General features: G+C 28.3%; 1 protein-coding gene across 2 annotated transcripts in view; it reads right to left on the bottom strand.

The window, feature by feature from the left end:
• The window catches only part of CenG1A (Centaurin gamma 1A), a 332,755-nt gene extending 318,855 nt beyond the window's left edge, over window positions 1–13,900 (bottom strand). For both annotated transcript variants that reach the window (XM_075375074.1, XM_075375073.1), the window contains exons 1-2: window positions 13,767–13,900; window positions 3,013–3,442 (exon numbers count right to left, since the gene is read on the bottom strand). In XM_075375074.1, coding sequence (XP_075231189.1) covers window positions 3,013–3,217 — 205 coding nt within the window. In that variant the 5' untranslated portion in view covers window positions 3,218–3,442; window positions 13,767–13,900. The remainder of the gene's footprint in view (window positions 1–3,012; window positions 3,443–13,766) is intronic.
• Between the last annotated feature and the right edge of the window lie 6,107 nt (window positions 13,901–20,007).

Here is a 20,007-nt window from a genome sequence, read left to right as displayed (position 1 = left end):
TTTTGTGCTACCAAAAATGCTTTATATTAGAATAATACATATGTAATTCATGTTTCTTTTCTGGATGGCTGTAAACTGGGTATCTCGTTCAATATACCGAATGTAAGAATAGCTTGTTATATCATCTTATCACACCAGATATATATTGATAATTTAAATCTTACAAATAATTCTAGCCGGAAAACTTTATTAGAAAACCGTTAACTTTATAACTGATCGGGATGGATCTTGAACTGTCTACCTTCTAAATAAAAAAAACAAACCCTTACTTTTAACGCCACTTGACATACCATTCAACCATTAATGATAAACTTTTTATTATTTTATTTTTTCATTTATAACAAAAGGCTAACATCAAATTACTGTTAATTTGAGAAGAGTAACTACTTTTTTGTTAAGTGTTTTAAAAAGTATGAATCTTGACCAGGATTTGAGATCAGAACCACAAAATGAAAAGCATAAATATTACTATTCAACCACAAAAAGCAAGGAAGTTATATAAATTGTGTTTTTATTTTCGTCCTTTCAATGCTTTTAATTAAAAAATATCAAATATGCATATACCGGATTGTAATTTATATGTAATTGTAATTAAAAATATAAATGAACTGATCGTATAACAATTATTATTAAATAATAACACAACCGATTTAAACAATGATTACATAAAGTTAAAAACACTACGAAATACCGCTAGATTTTATAAATGCTTTTTCAGTCGACAGCTATTAAACAAATTAAACAGAAATCGATGACAAGGAAAGAAAAATTATTTAATTAGATTCTACTCTATTGTTTCTTTTAATCATTTTATAAAAAAAACTACTTGCAGAAATTAATCTATATAAATAAAAAATTATACCAATTCAGTCTGTAACCGATTTTCGACCGCAATATTAAACATACATTAACCAAACTTTACAGGGCCCATATCCACACTTTCAGGATCGTTTTAAAACAAAAATTCAAAAATTACAATTAAAAAAAAGTCAAAAATGCCCCTTTTTTCAACATATGACAACATCTACCTATATATATATATATATATATATATATATATATATATATATATACGAGATGTAAATAAGTCGAAATAATTTTTAATTAATTTGATTATATTCATGGCTAAAAAAATAAAAACCAAATAAAATAATATAAGTTTGGAAATTAAATGAAATAATCTGTAAATTAATTGACAACGGACTGCTTCTGGCGAGAGCTGTGTGCAGTCGCCCGGCGCAACACAATTGGGTCCATTGGAATCTGAAGTCACCGGAACTTTGCAATGGCACTCGACTACATACCAAAAATTTATTAAGAAATATCGTAGAAGCAACATTTCTTCCTTTTTTCCTGTTTAACCTTCGGGACACCATTAAGTATTACTTCAGAGGATGAGATGAACGATTTGTAGCGTGTATGAAAATGCCATGCCTGACCGGGATCTCTGGATAAAAAAGGCGGAGACAATACCACTCGCGCCACGGAGGCCGGCCAAATTTCTTAATGTAAAAAATATAGGTGAAGATGTTTCCACACCAAGGATTTCATAAATTTCAACCGATCTTCCATTTTAATTTAAACGTTTGCATTCCCTTTAAGAATAGCATACGCAATGATCATTAACAAATCACAAGGACAATCCCTTAACACTGTTGAAAAATAGTTGCTTTGATCAAGGTCAATTATATGTGGCGTGCTCAAGAGTCGGTTCCCAAGAAATTTATTCATTCAAGCCTCATTCATCGCCAGACAAACAACATGGTTACAAACTATCTAATTAACTACGTGGGATGGTCGAAAGAGACATCTGAGAACAACTAACTCGACCCCTCGATGTAGACACGAATGTCCCGAACATGCTATCTGGAGTCCACAAATTCAGGGCTGTGTCAGGATATATATAACAACGATACTACAGTACAAAGGCAGGAACGATGAGGCAGCGAGGGAGTGATGGACAGCCTCCTTTAGAGTCGTCGTTCCTCCGGGATTGCCGGGATGATGATACGAGGACTCCGTTGCCCTCGAACTGTTAAAATCGAGATTCGGCTGGGGCCCCCTCGGGGGACCCGGTAAGAGACAAGCAGCTGTTAAAAGACCGAGACCCAGTGTGAACCCCTTAGTGGGATATTCGCATTGGAGGGTTTGGCGCAAGACCCTCCACCCTAGGGGCTTATACCTAGTATAAGCCCCTAGGGTAGGGCTCATGAACGATGTAGTCGGACCCGGATACCTTGCCCTAGGGGTTAGAGGCAGGCACTGAAACGATCCGTTAGAATGGACAATCCCCTGAGCGGTGCTACGCTTCACGGTGAATCTAGCCCAAGTGGGTAGGGAAACAAGCTACCAAAAAAAACTATGTGGGATAATATTCCTTTTATTTTTTTCTACTTTAATGTATTGTATTTACTATATTGTATTTTACGTTTTTATTATTATTGTTTGGCGACATTATCAAACATCCACGCGTTGTCGCTGGTAACATGTATGTAAGTCAAAATAAGTTTTAATTAATTTTATTATATTCATGGCTAATGATAGAATATCAATAAAAAAATTTCCTTCGATATGTAAATCATTTATTCCACGAAAAGAGTACTGCTAGGACGGCGAAGCCGGCCCAGTCGACTTTAACAGTAAAAATATAACCCTTTCCCTCCCCGAAGGGCTGACTGGCGGAGCCGGCTAGTTATAAAAAAAAAAATAAAGATTATACTAAAATGTAAACAAGATAAATTAAGGATTTATTTATTTCTCAATAAAACTTTCAATAAACTGCACGCACAGTGTATTGAAATAAGGATTGCTTGCCAAATTTTAGTATTCTGTTATGCATGTGATAATAGGTGAAAGTGCCAGAAAAAGTTTTTTTAATGGTTTACACAGAGTATAAAGTAAAAGTAAAATCAATGATAATTCGTTAAACAAAAAATATCTTGGAAGAAAAAAAAACAACAGTTAAATTCAATAATATATATAAATTTACAAAAATATAAAAGTGAAACTTACCAGATTTCCTTTTTTCCTGAACGACTAATGATTTTGATCGTTTGACTCTTAATGATCGCCTTTTAAGACATCTTAAAAAGCTTTCCGATGCCGCAGTGACTTTAGAAGTACTACTGCTACTGCTGCTGCTGCTAGCACTACTACTTCTATGATCAGCACTAGGTGTAAGAGGTATTGCCCATTTCGCACTTAACATCGCTTGCATTTTAATTTAATTACGTTATATATGATCGATAAAACTTGAAAACTCTACAGAATCGTCAAAAAAAATTTAAATAAAAACCAATTAACACACTGTTCACTGTCAAATATATTTCTGTAAATCCCACACGTTTTTAATTAATTGAATTTTGCATTTAATCGACACACCAAATCAATTCATAAATTAGTAAGGTTTTTCTTACAAACATATCTGCCATTATAAAGATCACTAAAATTCAATAAATAAAAATTAATTTACTTAAACACCTTTATATTAAAAAAATTAAATACATAAAAGTAAATACTTTGCAAAATAAAATACTACTTCTAAATATTAAATTAACATATCAGTGTATGAATAAATAAAAAAAACATCTGATAAAGTTGTAATACTTTCCTGGCATTCTTATACAGAGGTCAAATTTCTTTTTTGGAAGAAGTTTTATTGTGAAATTATCGTTATATGTTTAAACAAATCAAAAACAGATTTAAAAATTTAAAAAAAAAAACCTGTATTTTTTCAGCTCCCCAATCTTTAAACTCACCTTCCGGGAAATTCGTTTGAGTTTTCTAGTTCACTTTGTTAAATGGAAAAAAAAATTCAACTAATTCCACTAAAACATGTGTAACTAATAAGTTATCTAAGATTACTTTTTTTGGGAGTGGGAGGTAAATATGATGAAATTTTATTGTGTAATATTATTAGTAAAAGTTTATTAATGTTAAAAGTTTAAATAAACATAAAAAAAATTTCAAAAATTAAAAAAATTGATATTTTTAAATGTTGATCTGTTCCCCTACCCTCAATATTGCTCCCAAAGTGCTTTTTTGAGAACATGTGTACTCATACTACGTTTAGGAAGACATAAAAAATTCGCTTAAAAAAATATGCAATAAATAAAAAGATAGTTTTTTTCAATTTTTGGTGAAGGGGGAATTTTGGGGCAAAATGTTTTAAACAAATAATAACATAAGGATGCATGCATATATTAAGCTATATATAATGTAGGATTATTTATAACATTTTAAGAAAACTGACCCCCAACCCCCCTGGAGATACTAATCCCAAAATGTGTAAATTGCCCCAATTAGTTTGCCGGTGAAGTATGTTTAAACTCGCCAACACACGTACGTACGAACATTACCCTTTTTTTTGTTTTTTGAGGATCCTGAATCATGAAACGTTAAGAACTGAAAAAAAAACTCGCACCCTATTTTTTGACTAATTACCATATTTCCATCTTGTAGCACAGCTTTAGAGCTATGATGGTAGGAAAGTAAATCTCTAAGTAATACTACCCTTCTATTCTCTACCACGCGAACATAAATCGAGAGTGCACCGGTCGGTTGGGTTTGTCAGCAGACGGAAATCGATTGACACATCACCGATGGCATCAATTATTCAGAAGATTTAATGCGATTTGGTCACTGATGGATTTTTAAACGGAATGAAAATATTTACGATCACTAATAGAAAAAATGTTTCAAGTCAAGGGTTATAAACCCTACACTTATTTCACAATAGGTTTATATAAAAAAAAAAAAAATACTTACTTTTTATCGACAAGCAATTCTTAAAAAATTAGTCCGACTAAATCGATCATTTTAGCTATAAAATAAGATCGATTATTACACTTTAAACACCATTTTCACAGCAGTAACAACAGAATTTAGAAACTATTACGGAAGTTAGTTAAGAGGTTCATTAAAACTGTAATGTTTTTTTTTTTTTGCGAAAAGAGCAAGCAAATAAGGTGCTTATGAAATTATATAAATCAATTTTTAATAATAATAATAAATAAGATAGAAAATAAAAAATAATATAAGATATTTTTGATAAAACCTGAAAAAAGTTCTATGGTATATAACCCATCCTAAACGTCTAAGACTAGTCATTTATTAAAATAAAGACTAAAATCAATTTAACAAATAAAGAAAAGGTAGCATGATTTGTATAGGAATCTATCTGAATAAATGATAAAAAAATTTAATATCTCATGATCCCTTAGACCTAGATGAATTTCTAAACGTCATTCACAATATAAAAACCCTACATAATATTGCAAAGTATAAAAATAATTTCACAACGATTTCTCATAAAATCTAATCGAAATAGCGACTCTTACATATCCTGTTTAAAATAAATATTTTATTATTGAAATATTAACGATCGCTTTTTTATAGCGATATCAACTTTTTAACCCTGGTTTTTTTATAACTTCTATACTACACACTTCATAGTAAAAATATCTTTAAAAAAACGAACAGTAATAATTTTACAGACTTCACGTCACTAATAAAATACTTATTTGAAATTGATTTTTTATTTAAATATACTTTTTTTATTAAAAATGTTAACCTTAAGGAAAATGTTAAAAAGGAAAGGAAAATTATAAGAAAAAATATAGGTCTTAATTTTCAAAATAATCAGGTATAATTAATTCCAAATAACAAACTTTATACTAAAATTGAAAAACTGTAAGGAAAAAAGAATTGCATTTTACTCCCATTTATGTAGAATGAATAAAATTATCTCCGAATCTACTGTAAGAGTCACTCAAAATATCTTTTCCATTCTATAAGAACTGTCGGGTCAATTAATTTTGTTAACAGGAGTTACATCGTGATCGGCGGTTTGAATCTCGTTATAACCACGTTTTACTGTATATATCCTTACTTATCGCTCCAAAATTTATGGATATATAATTGGTGAAATTCAGTGTTATTTCTCAAACGACTCAACGTAATTCAACTATGACCTTCTGTTGAATCCCTAGCCGAATCGGAATTTCAGACAATGGGCGCGCTGATAGTGCGGCGAAAGAGGCATTTTAGCCTTCTTTCGCTAATCGCGTTGTTTCGAACGATCTTCTCCGTTTTCTGAAGAGGGTGGTTCATGATAGCGGCAAATTGAATGGAGTGCTACTATCAACAATAAATTTCGTCTAGTTAAGAACACTGTATCGCCATGGAGCTCCTTATACAGGAATAACCGTCGAGAGGAGTTTACTACTTGCCGTTTCCGAATAGGGTACACTAGGCTAACTCATGGATATCTGATGACTCAAACAGATGCACCCGTTTGTGTTCTCTGCGATTGCGGAAAGTACAGCACATCCTGGGTGGATTGTGTCTGTTATGCGGCACTGCGACGCTAGGGGCTAATACACGAAATATGCTAGGAAATAATGAAGTGATGTTATCTCATGTTTTACGATTTTTTAGGGCCGTTCGTTTACATTCAATTATTTGAATTTTATATTGTATGTTTCAGCTGTTTGTATCAATGTTAACTTTTATATTTATTTGTTTAAAATATAAATATCGTATCCGGCGCTGATAACGACACTTCGTTGTGCGTCCAGGAAAAAAAAAGCACCAACATATCCCACTAAAACTCAACCGTAAGATTTGAAAGTCACCTTCTAGAATGTCCCGTTTGAAAAGTTATCTTGACCAACAGAACTACAAAACCTTTGATTCGACATCCTGTATTATCATTTTATATTTAAATAAAAAAATAAATTTTCAACAGTTAGACGCAGAAATGCAACAGAACTCAAAACAAAAAACGAAAAAAAATTCTATTTTTTAAGCTGGTATAAATAAAATATTAAAATCTAATTATTATATGATTTAAATAAAAATAAATAAATTACAGTAAACCTTAGTAGGCAAGTTAAACAGAATAACAAAACTACCAAGGAGTAAGATTTACAAATAAATTATTGTGTGATGGGAAAGAAGTATGATAAAATTAATTGTTCTATTCAAACAATGAATAAAATTACAACCTACAAAAGTATTTTTGTCTTAAACATTATGAATAACCAAAGCATATTTCGAATAAAAATTCAAGATAAATACAATAATTATTATTGTAGGACGCGAGAATGATTTTTTTTTTTTTACTCATAATATTTAAATTCGTTATAAAATACTGTCAATTAAAAAGAGAAATTAGAAGTATTAAAGAATAACGGGGAACAAAGAATGAAAAAGAAGATAGAGGGCGTGTAAAAAAGAGAAATAAAAAACAACACCAATCGGTAACACCGACTAGACGTATTTATAAAACTAGTCCGGTATAACAAATAGCTTTTTATAATACACGTGTTTCATTGAAATAAAAATGTAAGCCCAACGAGTACGTAAACAAGAGATGAATGGTATAATATACGAACAAATATAAGTACTTAACAAGGATAAATAGATTGTGTAATACAATCGAATAATCTTTTACATTTTATTTATATCCTGAAAGTAGAAAATCCCAGAAATATTCAAATTTATCCGTAAAAAAAAGAAATTATTAACAGTTAAATTTGTATATTTGAATAAAATTATTTTTAACAATTACGGATTTGTTTAGATGCCAAAAATAATAGTATTACTTATTGCTAGAATAGTATATTTTTAACAACTACTCTAATCTTTTTTGTTTTAAAATTAAATTAGTTCAAATTAGTTCACAAACTAATTTGGTGTTAGAAATTCGAAGAAGTATGATCAGATTTTTTTTTGTTGTTATACCGATACTTAACATAACACAAAGTGATTACGTATCCGGTATTTTATAAATCCACTCACTGAATTCGAAATTTCGAAGAAATTTCCCGATTTAAATCTTTGAAAATGTTTAATAAACCTAAATTTAGATTTAAATAAAATTTTAGGTAAACATTTATATGAAGTTACCTCAAAATTTGTAACTAACTTACGAGTGTAAACAAATACATGTTTTTCACGTAAAATTGTGCAACTGTTTAACTGTTTAAGATGAATCTTTTTTTTTTTTAATTCTAACCTGATTTCTTTTAAAATTAGAATATAAAAGATAAAAAATAAAAGTACTTTAAATAAGAAATAATTACTTATTTGTTAAAAACTGCCGAGTTCAATAATTAAAAACCTAAAACAAAATTTTTACTATTATACTAACATTGTTAAAATAAACTGATAATTTTATAGTTAAATATTTATAATTAAATTAATTATTTACGTTAGATTTAATTGATACTTAACTTGAACATTTCGAAACTACAACAATTAATTTTGCATAATAGATAAACAATTTTATTTTTCAAAATTTTTTTTCAAAAAACTCTTTTCTGTATGTTATACAAAATGATTGAAATAAATAAATAAATATATATATATATATATATATATATATATATTTTAATGAATTATTCTGATGTAATTTAAAGGTGTTAAATTTTTTAGGAATGATAATAAATTTCTGAACGTAATTTCATCACTGGGAGGCAACGTTTAAAAAATTATTGAAAAATTATACTTTCTTTTATAATTTTTCAGTTAAAAATATCGGTTACTATTTATAAATATAGATCGATTGGTCATAAATTTGATTAATCTTTATGGAGATTTTATTACAAATATTCATAAAATAAAATAAAATAGTTATAAAAATCAAAATAATTATTACACGAGTGAACAAAGTTACGTATATTTAATATAAATGTGTACATTTTGAATAGTACCTGATTCTGGATTATCACTAACTAATGATATTATTGGTTTTCTAAAATGTCTATTTTCAACAAAAGGTCTTTTTTCCGATGATTTTAAAAGCATATGCTACACACAATTTTTCCGAAAAATATACTTTTTTTAAGATTAATTCATCATTTACGTTCGGTACTTGTGGGTGGATACAAAATGAAAATGTTGAAGTGTATAAAAAAAAATGCCATCCCTAATCAGGATTCGAACCCGGGTCCTTCCCGATAAAAAGCTCATTTGCTACGTTTACTATGATATTAAATTCGTTTACAATAAATATTTTATATTTTTATCCACTCTTGGTTGAAAAATAAGATAAAGTCATTTATATTATAAAGAAAATAAAAGGATATTTTTATTATAATATATAAACACTTGTTCTCCAATATCTAATCTTAAAATTCTCTGCAATATAACCAGTAGTTTTATAATACAAAAAAAATTTCTCAACAAAACTATATCTTGTTTTAAAAGCTATATTTTTATTGTCCTATGGAATAAAACAATTAAATTTTGAATAATTTAAAATATATATATATATATATATATATATATATATATATATATATAACTAGCATCCCCGACGCGGCTTTGCCGGCGCTATACGGTTACGTGCCTGTCGCGGTCAGGGGATGTTTACACGGTAGGCCTCGCTACGCTCCTGTGTTCATTAAACTCATGCGTGTGAGAATAATAATGAAAAATAAAAATCAAAGCCAGTTCAATTCATAAAAACTATCTCTGTATTGTAATTTCTTTATAGCAACAGTTTTGCTCAGTATAGGATCCACTAATTGGTTTTTAAATTTCCCCTCGCCGCTTCGCTTGCGAAATACATAATCAGAATTATAAACAAAAATTACCATCACAGTGTTACCAAAGTTAATCTTTATGAGATTAACTCAATAACGGTAGCCTAAAACGGCAAAAATGTGAAAAAATTATGTTTTTTTATCGCTTAAAATAGAAAAATTAAAAAAAAACAGGAAAACGGGTTTATCTGGAAAGATATTTATCTGAAGAGTATTTGCAAGCTCAAATCGAATTAATATCTCGTTCAGTACAGTTGAAATGGGAAAAATTTGCAATCATTGTACGGAAGTTTTTTACCTTTCTTACCAATTCAAGGTCGAATTTCAGAAAATTGGATTTTAGGTGTTCACGTGTAGATTATACATAACAAATATCAAGTTGATATGTTCTTTGTTAACGAAAAATTAAGAAAATAGTGAATTTCATTGTACTCCATTTTAACACTTTAAACTCAGAATTTCAAAAAATCCTTTCTTAGTATGCACTTACACCGTAAGGAGAACATGTATAAAAATTTTCATTACTTTATCTTCAATAGTTTTTGCTGGGCGTTGATTATGAATAGCTCAGGAGTCATTCTTTTATTTATATATAGATGTAGAACTGATTTTGGAAATTTAAGGACTCAATTCAACTTTTAGCAGAACTTAATATATTTAACAAGTAGGTCTGAAAACGGTAGACCGTTATAATTTAAAAAGATTAATGTATTAAATAAAAATAAAGTTTTTAAAATATTAAATTGAGATTGAATTTGGTGTTATTTATTTTCGTTAAAACAATTACAAGTAGTACAATGATAAGGCACTTAGTCGGTGGGTGGATACCATCCGAAATCTCAAAAAAGCAGGGAAAATAACTAATTTTTGGCATACAAATGCAAAATATCGAATTACACAAAACATAATCTTACAAAAGTAACACTGAAAAATTGCCTTAAAAAATATACTTTTACTGTTTTACTATACTATATATCAGATCTATTAAATTATAACGGCCTAAATTTAAATTAAAAAACTTAATATCAAAATTATTCTTTATAAGGTATCGTTAATAATGAATTAAAATTCTGATTAGTTACAATTCATAAAACACTGTCATAACGCAGATCAATTTTTTTAATGGTTACTAAAATATTACAGTAATTAAGTCATACTTATAAATTTAACTATATGAAAATAAAATAAGTGTTAAAACAAAAACAAAAAAATAGATTCCTCATCAATATTTAAAAAAAAATAAGCCTATAAAAAATATTAAAAACGTTTTTAGGCCTTAAAACTAATAAAAATGTACTCGAAAACAATTTGAAAACTGCACTCATTACAAAAAGCACATAGATTACCAGGAAAAAGTTATTATTATTTTTTTTTTTATTAGAATGATAGAGGATGTAGTGAAATGGAATTAATTTTTATCTTATCTAGAGATCGATTTTATAGTTTTGATTGTAAATGTGTAATTTACGTTACACAGAGAAACAATGTAAAAAGAGGTATAAACGCAATCCGGATTGACGGAGAAAAAAGTAAAAATTGAATTAAATGTCTGCATAGTTTTATTTACTTAGAAAACCGGATACTTAAAAAAATAAAATGAAATATATTACTATCATGAATTTTAATTTAACAATTATTAATAAAGTCTAATTAAAGTAAATCTGATGAAATACATGTCATGATTACTATTTAAAGTAACCTCGACTTAAAAAAAAAAAATCAGAACGTAGTACATAACTAGGTAAAGTGAACGAAATAGAGACAAAAAGAAAGACAGAAGAGATATACAAAGAGTAAGATGGAGTAGCTAATCGTAAATCTAACAGCATTTCTTTACAATTACATTAAGATGTTAAACAAAATGAATCGTAAAAAACAAACTTTTAATAACGTCTAATAAAGATTAAATGCATTTATAAGATGTAAAGAAGAAGAAGAGGAAAAAATAATTTAAAGAATATATTATAATATGATGGCAGATTCAATTGAAATCGTGAGGCGATGAATTGTAGGCAATAAAAAAATAAGTAATTTGTAAAAAAATCTTTAAAAATTAGACTCTAGAATCTAATTAAAATAATTAAGAAAACATATATGCAATAAAACTCAGATATATAGAATACTCAATACATTATATAAAATATTCTTAGTAAATAGTTGTAAAAAGAAAAAAGAAATGGAGAAAAAACAATATAATTATGACCATTATAATAAAACAGATTAGAATATATAAATCACTTCCATCAAAGATATAAATAAATTACGTCTTCATGTAAAAGATAAATAATAAGTAAATAAACTAAATAATAATTATCCTGGTATTTAGAATTTTACAAATCGACATTTAATAAAATAATAATTAAAATTAAATTTCAACCCTTATTGACAAACAGGAGCGAGCATATTTATCCGTAGTTTGATTATAAACTTGTTATTTTGTATATTCCTAAATAACTTTGTTATGTATTAACAGATTTCGATTTAATTTTCAGCTTATCAAGAATTGTTTAAAACAAAATTTAAATTATTTATTCTATCGAAAATAAACAAAAATACAATCAAATTAAACCATCGTTTAGCATTTTTATGCAAAATTAAAAACTCCTTTTATTTATTATATAATAAGGCAACAGATAATGTTGCATTTGTTATTTAGGTTAAATTACATTTTCTCACATAATTTTTTTTATAAAATTATATCAAATATTAGGATTAATTAACGGAATCTGATATTTATAACTGAATAATAACACTCTTTTTTATTTTGAAAAATCCCAAAATTTAAAATTAATTCAAAATAAATTATGTTTAAAAAAATATTTCCTTATTTCTCACCCCGATGTGAGAATGGTTATCTTTTCAAAAAAGAAGAAGACAAAAAAACAAAAAACAAAATTAAATAAAAAGAAAAACAAAATAAAAAGAAAAAAAAACAAAATTTAGGTATTAAAAGAATAAAATTACAAGAAATGGATGAAGATAGAGAGAAAATTTGAATACACGCGAAGAGTTCTTACTGTTAAAAAATCAGTTATTATAATATATAAATTTAATAATTAATTAAAAATATTTACGAACAATTTATGATTGCAAACATGAATAATACTTAACGAATATAGACTTCTGAAAAACGGTTAAAGATGCTACAAATCAACTAAACTGATACAAACACAAAATAAAGAAATATCTTAACACGAATAAGAAAAGAGAGAAAATTAGTGACAGAATTTTCAAATTATTTATTTTCAATTAGGACTAATAGACCATGTGGTAAGATATCATGGTTTATTTTTTATTTGGTCGTGCAGTGACGTGCAGAAAGAAAAAAAACTGTAGATGAAACAAAATTTGAATTTTATAAAACGTATAACCAACCGGGTACGTCGAGTGTATGCTGAAGTTATAAAATAGGATAAAACAGAAAGCATATCTATTTACAAACCAATCAAATGATTGATAAATTGAAAAATAAAAAGATTTTTCAGAATGTTAAAAAAATGCGAAAATACATATTAAACAAATAAATAAATAAACAGCAGAAAATATTGATTACATTTAAATCTACAAAAACGTTTTACTTAAAAGAATATACTAAAAATAATTATTACGTTAACAAATATTAAAAACAAGATTTGAAAATTATTGAGGTTTGAATTATTTAGTTTCAAAAATAATATTTGTTCAACAAACATACAGAATTAAATAAACATTAGTACCTAACCCAATTTTAAACCTGTACGTCTTAACTTTACTAGTACGAAGCACATGTAAAACTACGTAAAAACTTTTACTTCTCGGTAAGTGATAGTAAATAACTTGTACATGCACGCAAGGGCATTATTATGAACGTAAAAATAATTATTTTTGTACAATCGCTTATTCTACTTAAAACAAATATTAGAGGTCACAATAAAATAACATAAAAATTGTCCTAATAAAAAAAATATATATGTTTTATTAATTTGCTATTTAAAACAACAAATATTAAAAGATTAAATAGAAAAGATAATTATGAAATACATGTTTAAAAGAATCTGACATATGTTATTATTTTAAATGCAAAGTAATAAAAAATAGTTTTATATTAATAAAAAAATATATATATTTATATATATTAAAAATTAGGACATATGTACAATACGTAAAAACTAGAAACCAAAACTATATAATGAAATAAAACACAGAAAACTACAACAACAAGATTTAGCGACAAACCGGTAAAAATAAGTCAACGCATGAACTAAAGAACACCGCAGACAACACACCGGTAAAGCGACTGCGACACTAACGTGAACTCGGATGAGAACAGCTGACTGACTATGTGAGAGCTATGCGATCCCCTCCTTTCTATTCAATACCTATACAATCCCCCCACAATCACCCCTCTTTAATAATACTACTGCTACGATAATACAATATACTCCCCTCCTTTCTTTCTCACCATATCGTACATACATAAACGCAAAGACACGATGCAACATTTTCACTATCAACAAATTTCTTCACAGCTTTATACATGCACTTAATAAACATCACTGTTTTTTAAAATTTAAAACACGTTTGATAATAAAACATTCAAGGTGACAAAACAACCTTCACGCATAATAAATATATATGATCAAAAATATAAATCTTTAAAATTAATATCCGGTAGGTAGAAATGCAAAATAGACGTATAAAAGACTTTAAAAAACTCCCAAAACATGTAATACGAATTCAATTCATTAAATTTCGAATTTTTGAAGTCAACGTTTAAAAAAAAAGTGACATCAAAGTTATTATACCTTTCTGACATGGGTTATTTATTCTTATATAGTGGAAAAATAATTACACGTGAAAAAAAATTACCTAAATTTTTTTTAGGGAGGAGGTAATTTAAGATAAAGTTTTATTGTAAAATTATCATGAAATGTTTAAAATAAACCAAAAAAAAAAATTCAAAATTCAAAAAACGGTATTTTTTATTTTTTTATGCTTAATCACCTTCAAAATCACCTTCTAATATTTTTTTTATTTTTCTATATTTGCAACGTTAAATGGAAAAATCTAAAAAACAAAATCCACTAAAAAATGTACAATCAATAAAGTTACCTAAAACATTTTTTGGAGAGAACGGGGGATGAATTATAATTAAATTTTATTGTAATATTGTTACTAAAAGTTTATTATTTAAACATTTAATAATATTAAATAAACCCAACAAATTTTTGAAAAATTCAAAAATTTTTTTTTAACTGATCGGCTCTCCTACCCACCAATATTCCTCACTAAGTATTTTTTTGGGGTCGCATGCACTATCACTATGCCTAGGAAGACATTAAAAGAAAATCGGTAAAAAAAATATGCAATAAATAAAAAGAAAGCGCTTTTTCGATTTTTGGGGAAGGGGGAATTTTGGGAAAAAATCGCATGTACTAAGGCTTAATATAAAGTAGGGGTATGTTTGAAAAATTCTGAGAAAATTGACTCCCAAAAACCCATCAACCCCTAAAGATATTGTATTAAAATTGTACATTGTACTAAAATAAAGTACATTGTATTAAATAAATTCTATTAAATAATTTACTGTACATTGTACAAAAATAAAAAAATCATTCCCATTTTTCGACTGATTACTACCATACTTTTCTTCTTGCAGCGTAGCTCGAGAGTTATGATAGTAGGAAAGTAAAATTTTATAGAATACAATCATATTTTTAAAGCTACGTCAATAAATTTATGAAAAATTTATTATTTTTCAAATTTTATATAAGAGTATAGTGCTAATTACATAAATGTGTTAGAGATTAATTACATAAAAGTTTAGAGAATAAGGGCAACCGAATTGAGATTAAGGGCTGATTTTCAAGTACCATTCGTCTTTAAACCCGTTATGATAAAAGGCTGAAATCGTTTAGGCTATTTCAGTATTTTTGCGTTATGTGTGCGGTCTGGTTTAACGAAAAAAAAACTACCAAATATTTAAAAGGATTTGTTTTGTTGTTAACTGTGATTGAATTGTAAATACCATTCACTTAAAATGTAATCTCCTTACATATATATATATATATATATATAAAACTTTTGTTATAAGATCTTAAAGTATGATAAGTTAAATTTACATTACGGTTTTTAATAAAATTTAATTGGTTTAAAAATTTTTAATATAAAACTATAAGTGATTAAGTGGTATGTTATCGTGGATTGCAAGTATATGTTTTTTTTTTGTGATATATATGCAGCTGATGATGTGAATAAAGTTCGCGAAAGCGTTTCTGTTTTTGTAATGAAATAAGGTAAGTCATCCTATTTCAATTGTTATTAAATATAAATTAATTTTTATTGGTACAGAGAAGTATGGTTATTAAAAGAATTCCTTTAAAAAAAATAAAATATATATATATATATATATGAGCCTAAGTCTAAAATTTGAGACTCGAAATTTTCCAAAACTACTTGATCAATTTCACTGAAATTTAGATATGCTGTAGTAAACTATCTGAAGTTATGTGTGAGAATTTGATGATTCTTCAGTCGTTCTAATGTAACGCTCAGTTGTCCCAAAAAAACTGGAAATTTTGTGGCTCAAAAATCTCCAAAACTACTGGATCAATTTCATTGAATTGTTCCAGCAGTGCGAATCATTGCGTAGTTCGAAACGAATGGTCCGCAGTGCTATCATGGAGAGAGCAAGAGCAGAAATTTTACAGACTGTGGTGACAAACGCTGGGCGTCAATGCTTGACCGTTAACGATCTTCACCGAACTTATCCTAGAGCGGTAGCAGTAGAATATTTTAGGCTAGCCACTGGACACGATTATTTGCGACACCATGACTGAGACTTAACAGTGCGTCCTATGCAACGAAGAGCAAATGACAGCCGATTATATATTTCTATATCCTGATAACTGACAAGAGGTATGTTAATATGGCGGCTGTGTATTGAACTGTGAGGAATAAAACGGCAGAAATGTCTACTCTGGAGAAGAAAAAAAAAATTTAATTGCATTTTAGATATGTTGTATTAGTATATCTGAAGTTGTGTACGTAAAAATTTGGATGAAGATTGGTTGAATCGTTCTTCAATTACACTCAATTTTAAGTTCGACAACAAACAACATAACCTCAATTCGAGGTTATGTTGACTATGCAGTGGTTTAATTTTCATACGCGCTATTCAGTGAGTCACAGTGTTGAATAAGTTGAAACTTAATTCTTGTGTCTAGGATCTATTCGTTAATCGAACGTACGTAGTGCGTTGTATTCTGAAAATCACTACGTTTCTGAATGCTAAATAGTTAGGGCGTCGGAAACGAAAAGTCGGTTTTGTTGCGCAAAACCTCGAAAGAGTCTTTTAAAATTATTTTGGAAATAACGGAATCCTATTAATCATAGAATAAAAACACTTAACTCATCTTTCGTTTTATGATAAATTAAAATTTTAATAATCGTTTGAAATTAGTCATGCTATTAATTTTTATTCGTTTTTACTACTGACGAATGCATTTATAAATAAAAAAGTCAGTAACTTTGCATCACATTATTTGACTAAGCTACCAAAACATTTACGCTACGTCATGTTCTTATTATATATTGTGTATGTAAAATGCGGTTTAAGTATTACGTATGTGTAATTTTAGCCGTTTACGCCTCCACTATATACGCTGACATAATAATGTAACGGTCAGTATGTCGGCTTCTCTTGTTATTCTTCTTTGATTCGATTTATACTGAAGGGGAAAATAATGTATGGTATTTACTATTTGTGAATAAATAATTAAATTTAATGAATTTTTAGAATTTTATTTACAAAATCCGCCGACCTCCGTGGCCGAAGCGTGATTATTTACAAGTAGTCAACAAGGTATACATTTTAATATGATTTTTAGAACTCTTACACAGATGTTACGAAGAATTTGACTGATTAAATTAGTCAAACAATAATTAGCTGATTTTGTGAAAATATAAAAATAATAAAATAAATTGCTCCAATTAAAGAAATAAAATTTTACGATTAATACTAATTTTACTATTAAATCATCAAGTTAATTAAGATCATTACTAATAAGATTTAAGCTCATCGGAAATAATACCGGATGATTCAAAAAGGACTTCACAATTTTAAAAGCACATAAAAATTTATTGAGATAAATTATACATTCGGTTGATGCCTCATTTCATAGAAAAACACAAGTTTGTCATCCAACATTCACTTTTGTTGGATATAGCTTCCATTTGTAATGCGACATACATCCTACCTCAGTCGATTTTATTCCAGAATGGTGCCATAAGTCGGGCGTTACCTCTGTAGCTACTGCCTTAATTCGAAGTCTTACCTCAATAAAATCGGTAGGGAAAAGCGGTACTACATAAACCCGATCTTTAATGAATCCCCACATGAAAACATCTAGTAGGGTAAAATCTGGGAAACGAAGTGGCCATGCAATTGGACCTTCACTACCGATTAACCGGCCTGGGAATCGAGTATCACGAAAATCTCGGGACTCCTAGACGGTAGTGAAGTGGTGCCCGGTCTTGCTGATAGTAATGGCGTCCATCTTGATCAACATCGTCTAAGTGAGGAATTACAAAATTATGAAGCATAAACGGTATCATTTACGGTTGCCTCCTGGAAGAAGAACGGGCCGTACAGTCTTCGTTTGCTAAGGGTACAAAAAAAAATTGTCTTTACGGCTACCACGAATTTGCTGCAAAGTTTTATGAGGGTTTTCGCTACCTCATATTCGACAATTTTGGGTGTTCGCCTTGCCGCTGATGTGAAACGTCGACTCATCACTAAATATTATATTGTCTAAAAATGTATCGTCGTCTGCAAATCTATTCATCATTTCCACATAAAACGCCAGCCAGGCAACTTTGTCGTCATCTGTAATGTGTTGAACCACGATAGTTAGAATAGTTTCAAGGGCAATCGTTTACGTAATACGCGCCGAACAGTTGTTTGTGGAATGCCAGTCTCACGTGACGCAGGTCGAGTTGATTTCTTCGAACTACGTGCAAAGCTTTCTCCGAGTTGTTCCACCGCAGCTTCAGGAACGCGAAGGCGTCCTAGTAATTTTTGTACGTTTAACAGAACAAACTGTCTCAACCAAGGTTTGGTACCAAGAGAAAACTGTATGTCTACTAAGAGGGTTCCTACCGTAATCTTTACGAAAATTACGTTAACTTCAGATGCTGACTGCATATTGTAGAAGCAAAACACACAGCGAGCACGTTCCGCACCAGTAAATGTATTGATTTTTAACAATATTGGTGGCCGAATTCGGTGCTAATGAAGTACGTGGATCAAAACTTGATGTGTTTTACTATGAAATGAGACCTCAACCGAATCTGTAAATTATTAAACAAATTTTTATATGCTTTTAAGGTTGTGAAGTCCTTAATAATATAACGAAAGTTTTAGTTAAATGAAGAAAATAATATAAATAAAACAGTAAATATGAAGTTAAATGAATACAAAAGCAACTAGTGGGTACCAGCGCACGCAATGAACTAAAGTGTTTACGTAATAAAGTTGGATGAAATGAAGTCAAATTATAAAGATAAATAAAAATATAATATAAAATTAATACTGTTGATAGCAAGGTAACTTTTATAAATTGCAACAGACATAAAATAAATAATCTTTAAATTAAGCGCAACAAGCAATGCCACTTATCTTTATATATAATTTTAAACATTTATCTCTGTTGAGATTTTTCCACTTTATGACGTAGTTTACTACAGAATATGATATGTAAATAAAGTAAAAGGCCGGATTAAAAATGCATGACACATCCTACTTTATAACAAGAAGCAGAGGTTAAAAAAAAAACTATCATCTTATTTTCAAAATTTTTAGCTTAATTTAAATAAAAAACAAAACAATGTTAAGGAAAAGTAGTATACTTTTATATTTTTTTTTTTATTAAAAAAAAAAATTAAATCCACAAGTTAAATTTAAAAAAAAAATACGTTTCATTAATATATGAATTAGTTTATCGCCCCATAATAACAGAATTAAATTGGCGGTGAAGAATTCCTTTCGAATCTATGATGGACTTGCATTTTTTTTTCCGAAATAGTAGTTTGTAGAATTTTGGTTAGGGTGTTTCTCTAGGATCTGATCGAAATGGTATAAGAATCAAAATAATTAATAGATTTTATTTGTTTTCTTCTATTCCTTTTAATTTTTTAAATATGTCTGCTTTTCATTCCCGACAAGATGCATGCTAAACAAAATTACATTTCTAGATAAATCCATTCAGCGTGGGTCGTGAAGTAGGATTTTCATATCCTTATTTGAAGTTGTTAATTTCCGTCAGCTCCTTTAATATTAATAACTTATTTATTGTTCTCTTTATTCAACCTTTCCGCTTATTTTCAATTATATTTATTTCTAGCATTAAAGCAAAATATATTTTTATTTTAAATAACTGTAAGATTTTGTTTTGATATTTGACTGATAATAATAGTT

Source organism: Lycorma delicatula, chromosome 9 (assembly GCF_047948215.1).
Source record: "Lycorma delicatula isolate Av1 chromosome 9, ASM4794821v1, whole genome shotgun sequence".
In the NCBI taxonomy this organism is placed as follows: domain Eukaryota; kingdom Metazoa; phylum Arthropoda; class Insecta; order Hemiptera; family Fulgoridae; genus Lycorma; species Lycorma delicatula.
The sequence above is the reverse complement of the archived record's forward strand: the minus strand, read 5'-3'. Positions and strand labels throughout refer to the sequence as shown.